The 8,693-nt window shown below is 44.5% G+C and overlaps 1 protein-coding gene across 2 annotated transcripts; it reads right to left on the bottom strand.

Annotated features, from left to right (window-relative positions):
• Nucleotides 1-310: 310 nt before the first annotated feature.
• Nucleotides 311-8,420, bottom strand: LOC130339667 (protein kinase C theta type-like). 2 transcript variants are annotated; one of them, XM_056554049.1, is made up of 3 exons: nt 7,505-8,419; nt 1,156-1,918; nt 311-992 (listed from the first exon to the last, which is right to left on the bottom strand). In XM_056554049.1, the coding sequence occupies exons 1-3, from the start codon at nt 8,282-8,284 to the stop codon at nt 976-978; spliced, it is 1,560 nt and encodes a 519-aa protein (XP_056410024.1). In that variant the 5' UTR covers nt 8,285-8,419; the 3' UTR covers nt 311-975. The 2 variants fall into 2 exon arrangements, with proteins under 2 accessions (XP_056410024.1, XP_056410023.1); XM_056554048.1 differs by having other exon boundaries at nt 311-1,918; nt 7,505-8,420.
• Nucleotides 8,421-8,693: the final 273 nt, after the last annotated feature.

Below are 8,693 nucleotides of genomic sequence, written 5' to 3'. Positions count from 1 at the left end.
ATATATTAATATATATTTATTTATGAATTTTTTTGAATTAGTTGTGTTACTAAGAGGGTAATTTTATGTTATTATGCTAAACCTATTTACGGCTATATTGATCCAGAGGAAGGCGAAAACCCCCTGTGAGTAATGAGCCAATTGTCCTTATTACCAGGAGGGAAAATTCCTTCCCGACCCCAAATATGGCGGTCAGAATAAATCCCAGGATCAAAGGCTGGAACCAAACCGGAGTGATGGAAAGGGGGGGGGGGTAAATTAATTTAAATTATAAATATTTTTTAGTTATACATGTTTCTAATGGTAAGTCTAGAAGTCTAATTTTTATGTTTGGTTCAAATATGTTTTTAAGATAAAAAAAAATATATTAATATATATTTATTTATGAATTTTTAGAATTAATTGTGTTACTAAGAGGGTAATTTTATGTTATTATGCTAAACCTATTTACGGCTATATTGATCCAGAGGAAGGCGAAACCCCCCTGTGAGGAATGAGCCAATTGTCCTAAAATCAGGGGGAAAAATTCCTTCCCGACCCCAAATATGGCGATCAGAATAAATCCCTGGATCGAGCCGATATGTCCCCTATCTGTGGTCTGTGTCTATGTGTGTGCGCCTATCCCTATCGTGTAGTGTGTGTGGTGAGTGCAGTACTTACCCGGCCTGTGCTTGGATGGGTTCAGGGATAATATCCGCCACTCAGCACCGCAGGATTACAACATGCGGCTATTGTTCCTGAACTTACCAGATGGAATCTAAGCACAGGCCGCTCCTGGGGTTGTAGAGGATCTTCCGGCTGCAGTGATGTCAGATGCCAGCCCCGGAATGGAGGATGCCAGGTAAAGGGCCTGGGGCAGTAACACAATGGCAAAGGTGTGGCATAAAGATGTTCTAGAGCAGCCGAGGTTACAGCAGCAGAGACATGATGCCTGGATCAGGAGGCCGGAGGTTCTGAGCAGTAGGCGCGGTGTCCTCAGAGTCCAGATCCACCTATGGAGAAGTGAAGAACATGTGATGATAGTTATCCCAAGAGAAGGTTCTTACTGGGCCCAGCTTGGTGACGTATAATTGAATCCGGTCACATGGTGGGTGTCCTCTGTGTCCTCCGGCCACTGCAGATGGTGATTTTGCAGAACTGTCTCAAACGGCTTACATGGTGGCTTGGCTCTCCTCTCTTCCAGTTCCTCCCAGCGAATGGTGGAAAAGAATGGATGCTTCCAGATGTTTCTGCGCACCCCAGGGCGCTTATCGGGATTCTTGCGCAGAAGTTGACTGATGAGATGTTCAATAGCAGCATCCATCCCGGGTGGAAGTTTTGGCTCCTTTCTGGTGATGGCTTTGAAAACCTTCTGCTTGCTGTGGCCGATGAAAAATGGGAAGCGTCCTGTCGCCATCCTGCACAACACAATCCCAAGGCTCCACCAGTCAACGGCTGTGTAATACTCTTGTCCGAGAAGCACTTCAGGGGCCATGTAGTAGAATGTTCCTGTCACTCCATCGATCTTGCTGGAGGCTGTGACTCCATCTTGTGCCAGGCCCAGGTCAATGATCCGGATGTGGCCTTCTGCATCCAACATGATGTTCTCTGGCTTGAGGTCTCTGTGGACGATGTTCTGTCCATGGAGGAACTGGAGGCCGCATACCATCTCTGCTGCGTAGAACCTTATGTTGTTGATGTCCAGGTAGCAGCAAATCCTGATCAAATCCTCCAGACTGCCGCCGGACAGGTACTCCGTGATGAAGTATGCGCGCTCCAGAGACTGATGTGCAGCATAAAGGTGGCATAGAAATGGACAGTCTCGGGCTGCCAGGAGTATCCGCCGCTCTCTCTTGATGGTTCCCTCGTTGTCCTCTCTTCTGTTGATGATCTTTATGGCCATGTGGGTGTCTCGGCCAGGGACTGATGCCAGGACCACCTGTGGAAAACAAATGGAAGACGCTCATTAGAAAACATCATAAGGTTGATATTGATCAGTGTTTGTCAAGCTCGGTCCTCAACACCCCCAACAAGTCATGTTTTCTGGATTTCCTTTAGTCTTTCACAGGTGATACAATTATGGTCAGTGAATCAGGAATCACCACAGTTATATCACCTGTGGAAGACTAAGGAAATCCTAAAAACATGACCTGTTGGGGGTCTTGAGGACAGCGCTTGATAAACATTGATATGGAGGAGGGGGGGGGGGCTGTTTATGGGTGGACTTAGTGATGGGTCAGTTAGATAGCACCCAGGAACCTTAAGCCTAGGAAAACTGCAAGAAAGAGCTATAATAACCTGTAAATCCCCCTTTAGCAACAATCGTCTATAACAAAGTTTCCTGCAGCTACAAATGCTGTAAGTTTTGTTCACCAATAGGATACCTGGCAGGTTTGGTGGCGGAATCCTGGTGGAATCCAGTCCGCAAGATGACGCCAGCTCTAAAAAGGGCGTTCAGTGCATAGTGGTGATGCCGATGTGATTAAATCAAAAGTAATTTGGCTAATAGTGGAGATAAGGTATCAGACCTGCCATTCAGGCGCGCAGAAGCAGTAGATGGAAAAGTTACACGCACGTTCGGACAGCACTTTGAATCATTTATGCACTCTTATGCACAATTGGTTGAGGCTCAATAAGTACAAAAGTGGTAGGTATATGTTGCGCAAGTTCAAACAGCCTTATGGATGCATAGGCAAAATAAATACAAATAAAGATATGTGATATTTTAGGGACACAGGTTGGCGTTTGCGAACTACACATACATCCATAATAATATGAATATTTACCAATTTAATTGGCAGAAAAAGACCATTGTGCACATGTGTAAAGGGGGAGGAGACCAAATGAGTATCAGGTATATACTCTGTACACCTGTCTATAATGCAGTTATATAACAGTAGATGTTACAGCTATTACATAAGAGCTAACGCAATCTATGAGAATAGAACAGAGGGGATCTTGTGCCAAGTGTAACGAATTGTAATATTAAAAGTGTATTAAAAAGATTAAAAAAAATGAAATGTGAACAAAATTTAGGAAAATGTTGAACAGCTTATCCACCATCTGAAAAGGTAGCGTAAAGGAAAAAAACGAATGGTGTAAAAGTCAAAAACCTGGATCCCTAGTGTGAAAGTGATTCATAGAGGTGGATGAAGAATGGGAATAGAGTGCGGAAATAGTGCTAGGCGAATGTCACTGAATATCAGCTGGTGCATGGTGGTTATGTAGCAGTTGTCGGAGTTGTATGTTGATTGTAAAGCTGGGCTCCAACCTCCACAACTCCCAGATTAGGTACCAAGAGGAACAATGAAAAATGATTAGAAAAATACTATAAAAATAGTCTACTATGTGGTATTGCAGTTTTCCCGGAATTAATGGCTCCAACATGAGAAATAGTCTTAAAAATGGGCAGAAGTCCCTACAATAATGATGGGTCCAGAAAACAAAATAGCATCCTCATCGAGAAAGAGGACAAGAATGGATCATCAGGAGGCATCAATGGGGGTATTTATTAGATAGTATAAAAACAGGGGAATTCCAGAGGGTTCACTTACTTTATCTCCTAACTCTATGAATGCATTGAACAATGGATAGACATGTCTTTGAGTTGGTTGGGATCAGTGTAGTTCTCATCTTCTGGTCCAAATAGGTTTCTGTAAGATTGTATTGAAACCATAGAAATCCATATATGGATAACTAAAAGAGAAGCATATATATATTTTTTTTTTACTAAGAGCCAGGGAACAGGCTCTTGAATCAACCAAAGTGCAAACGTGTTACACTAAAAAAAGTGCACAAAGGATGTGGTCTATCACAAGCCCTTCTCCTATAGTTCGCCTCCGGATCAAAAGGTACCTGTGAGGTTCCAGGTTCAATATCCCTTTTTGCCGAAGCTATTAAGCAACCACAAATGCTCCCTGCATCCCCCTTGGCGTTAGCAAAGGTATCTGCCCACAGAGCCGATAACAGTTGGTACCCTGCCCATGCAGGAGTACCCGGGGTTTTTGCAGGGAGGTGCAGAACCTAATGGCCACACACACCTCCCCTAGACCGCCAGGAGGAACACTGAGAAGGGCTACCGTATCCTAACAATCTTGTGGACACACAACACGCAAAAAGTGTCACAGTGACAAAAAAGGAAATAAGTGAATGTGTGCAGATATCCTGGCCAAACATACAGCCAGATCTATAGAAATGTCTCTGATGCTAGCCAGAAGGCCGGAAATCAAGAGGTGAGTGCCACAAGGTGAAGAGTTTATGGTGCCAGTGCTTCCACTCAGTGCGCCAATACTCCCAGTGAGTTTCAGCACCTCAGGGTCACCACTCCCCAAGGCACTAAAGTACCTCAGCTCTAGACCCTCTCAGCCTCATGGCAAGACCCTGAGGAAACAGGTCATGTTGGGGCAGCAGTCGAGCTGTTTCCTCAGAACCAGCCCTGGAACGCCCTGGTACACCTGTTCCCTACATGCCTGACCCCTCCATGCAGCACCCATCTCCACCAGCCCAATACCGGAGCTTCGGGTCACCGCCTGAAACTGATAAGAACAGAAACTACACTTGATCTTAGTCAAAAGGCCGAGAAGCGACCTCTACAGCTTCTAGATTAGGTGCCAAGAGGAACAAATAGAAAATGAATAGAAAAATACTATAAAAATAGTCCACTATGTGCAGTTTTCACGGAATTCATGGGTCCAACATGATAAATAGTCTTAAAAATGGGCAGAAGTCCCTACAATAATGATGGGTCCAGAAAACAAAATATTATCCTTATTGAGAAAGAGGACAAGAATGGATCATCGGGATGCATCAATGGGGGTATTTATTCGATAGTATAAATACAGGGAATTCCAGAGGGTTCACTTACTTTATCTCCTAACTCTATGAATGCATTGAACAATGGATAGACATGTCTTTGAGTTGGTTGGGATCAGTGTAGTTCTCATCTTCTGGTCCAAATAGGTTTCTGTAAGATTGTATTGAAACCATAGAAATCCATGTATGGATAACTAAAAGAGAAGCATTGAAGGGGATAAAATTCAAGGACTTTATTCCACAGAAGACTGGGTGCTTTTCACCTTCTGGTCCTGGTCCGGTCACACACCTGTAGAGTCAGGGTTGCCACCTGACCGACATTCAACCAAGGAAAACAAAGGTAAAATATACATAATAAGCACCATCTGACCCCCAAGTAATGCACAAAAGAAAGAAAATGTGCAAAAAAGAAATACAACAGAGCATACAGAGATATAGGGCAAGGAAAAAACAGACAATAATGAATAGAAAACCGTAATCCCATAGGGGGAAACTCTTTTGTTGCACTTTATTATTGGATTTATATTTTGAATCCTATATATATTACATGTGAAGAGATATTATTTATTACCTGCGGTATTGGAGGAACAATTTACAGCGATATAATATCAGCACAGAGGAACTTTTCTACATTTACCTTATATTATTGAGTATTCCCGTGCCCATTATAAAGACCTGTGTAGAGGAAGAGCGGTGCAGTTCCCATAGCAACCAGTTTGCTTTTATTTTTCAGAGGCCTTTTTCAATTGGTTGCTATGGGCATCTGCACCTACCAGCAGACCCACCTTACCACAACACTGCATGTATGGATAACAAAAAGAGAAGCATTGAAGGGGACAAAATTCAAGGACTTTATTCCACAGAAGACTGGGTGCTTTTCACCTTCTGGTCCTGGTCCGGTCACACACCTGTAGAGTCAGGGGGATACCTCACCTGGTCGCACCATGGATGATGCGTCACTAGGGTTGCCACCTGGCCGGTATTTTGGCCACCTTGACGGTATTTTTATATTAAAAATACCGGCAATACAATGACCAGTATTTATCCAACCAATCCTCCAACTCCCGGAATGTTGCACCATAACCTATACCAGTGTTTCCCAACCAGAGCACCCCCAGCTGTTGAAAAACTACAACTTCTTGCATGGGCATGCTTGGAGTTGTAGTTTTGCAACAGCTGGAGGAACCCCATGGTTGGTAAACACTGACCTATACTATATACTACTGTACCGTCCAACATGCTGGGAGTTGTAGTTTTCCTTTGGGCGAGCTGCTGAGTTGCAGGCTGTATCAGGGCATGCTGGGAGTTATAGTTAGTAGCTAACTGCAACTCTTGAATTTAATTTAAAAAAAAGAAGCAATCAAAAAGTAACATTGAAATAAAAATGGTCCTGTTAAAAGCTACAGACTGGGGCACAAAAATGAGCCTCATACAGGCCCTTATAAGGAGAAATAAAAAAGTTATAGGGGTCAGAATAGCACAAAATTCCCCCCACATATTTGTATCATGTGATGTCACGCATATATAATTAATCATGCCAATGATCATGGCCAGTATTTATTAATTTTTTTTTTTGCAAAAAAGGTGGCAACCCTATGTGTCACATGTGGGCCATATAAAGTAAGTGGTGTGGGGATCCTACAAGTTTTCCTCAGTCCACCCCCAGGAATATCCAGGCCAGTTAGCTCAATTTAACTGGACTACAAAAGGGTTCAACCAAGGAAAACAAAGGTAAAAAAAATATACATAATAAGTACCATCTACCCCCCAAATAATGCATAAAAGAAAGAAAATGTGCAAAAAACAAATACAACACAGCATACAGAGATATAGGGCAAGGAAAAAACCAGACAATAATGAATAGAGAACCGTAATCCCATAGGGGGAAACTCTTTTGTTGCACTTTATTATTGGATATATTTGGAATCCTATATATATTACATGTGAAGAGATATTGGGGAAGATTTATCAAAACCTGTGCAGAGGCAAAGTTGCCCAGTTGCCCATAGCAACCAATCAGCTTACTTCTTACATTCTTAACAAGGCCTCTGAAAAATGAAAGAAGCGATCTGATTGGTTGCTATGGGCAACTGGGCAACTTTCCTTTCCACAGGTCTTGATAAATCTCCCCCATTATTATTTATTACCTGCGGTATTGGAGGAACAATTTACAGTGATATAATATCAGCACATAGGAACTTTTATACATTTACTTTATATTATTGAGTATTCCCGTGTCCATTATAAAGACCTGTGTAGAGGAAGAGCGGTACAGTTCCCATAGCAACCAGTTTGCTTCTTTTATTTTTCAGATTGGTTGCTATGGGCAACTGCACCGCTCATCCTCTGCACAGATCTTAATAAATCCCCCCTATATGTACTGTTTACACACTGCTCCAGAAGACCCCGCTGCACCTTCTCTTCTCCCTGCGTCTGGTTTCCTGCAACCACACCATCTTGGGCATCCCAACTTCCATCTGCCAGGACACAGTACATGGAGGTGCCCCAAGGGATCCGTTCACACCTAATACCAAGTGTAGTCCCTTCAGGGAGTTTTATATGGATGTGCATAACCACCAAAGCCATCAGGGGCATAATATTGTGGGACTACAAGTACCAGCAGACCCACCTTACCACAACACTGCAACCCACAACAATACAAATGCAGCCTAAAATGGCTGATAACAGAAAACAAGATGGAGATAGAACTTACTTTGCCGAAGTTGCCTCTACCCAGGACTTGGTGGAGGTTGTAGTGGCTGATGGTAAGCCTGGGGTAGGGGCCCGATGTTCCTTGGCTGCTCCCAGGTGTTGGCTCCTCATCCTCTGATCCTCCATTCTCGTTGTCTCTCCTCCTCTTGACTCCATCCTCGCCTTCCTCTTCCCTCTTCCTCTTGCCTTCGCTCTTCCTCTTCTCCTCCTTGCCATCTTCTTCATGTTCAGTAGACGCCATCCCAGGTGTTGGTTCCTCATTCTCTGATCCTCCATCCTCGTCTCCTCTCCTCCACTTGACTCCATCCTCGCCTTCCTCTTCCCTCTTCCTCTTCTCCTCCTTGCCATCTTCTCCATGTCCAGTGGACGCCATCCCAGGTGTTGGCTCCTCATCCTCTGATCCTCCATCGTCATCTCTCCTCCTCTTGACTCCATCCTCGCCTTCCTCTTCCCTCTTCCTCTTCTCCTCCTTGCCATCTTCTCCATGTCCAGTGGACGCCATCCCAGGTGCTGGCTCCTCATCCTCCGATCCTCTGTCGTCATCTCCTCTCCTTCTCTTGACTCCATCCTTGCCTTCCTCTTCCCTCTTCCTCTTCTCCTCCTCGCCATCTTCTCCATGTCCAGTGGTCGCCATCCCAGGTGTTGGCTCCTCATCCTCTGATCCTCCATCGTCCTCTCTCCTCCTCTTGACTCCATCCTCGCCTTCCTCTTCCCTCTTCCTCTTGCCTTCGCTCTTCCTCTTCTCCTCCTCGCCATCTTCTCCATGTCCAGTGGACGCCATCTCAGCGGTTCTCCTTCAGTCTGTAGACCTCGGTCCAGTCACGTCGGTCGCCAGCAGAGAGTAAACGGCAGTTGGTCGTGTGCAGGTGATGTCATCGGCCATGGGATGCTCTGGTGGCACCTGCCTGACACTGGCCCTATAGACCTGCTCTGCCATATACAATGTGATGTGGGAATCATGAGGGACATCTAGGGTTGACCTTAGGTTGTTTGCTACCCTGTGCAGTTTGATGGACCTTATGATGGACCACAGTGGTCTCCAAACTATGGACCTCCAGGTGTTGCAAAAATACAACTCCCAGGCTTGTTGGGCATTGTAGCTTTGCAATATCTGGAGGGCCACATTTTTGAAACCAATGGATTTAGGCACCTATTATGATCCTTGGGGTCCAAGTCCCTTTTGCCCTGGT

This window comes from Hyla sarda, unplaced genomic scaffold, assembly GCF_029499605.1.
Source record: "Hyla sarda isolate aHylSar1 unplaced genomic scaffold, aHylSar1.hap1 scaffold_549, whole genome shotgun sequence".
NCBI classification, from domain to species: domain Eukaryota; kingdom Metazoa; phylum Chordata; class Amphibia; order Anura; family Hylidae; genus Hyla; species Hyla sarda.
This window is presented reverse-complemented; position numbering and strand designations above follow the sequence as displayed.

Coding starts and splice junctions, on each gene's coding strand:
- LOC130339667 (XM_056554048.1), bottom strand. CDS start 8,284: ATGGCGTCCACTGGACATGGAGAAGATGGCGAGGAGGAGAAGAGGAAG. Junction 1,919..7,504: donor GTAGAGGCAACTTCGGCAAA/GTAAGTTCTATC, acceptor TGTTTTCCACAG/GTGGTCCTGGCATCAGTCCC.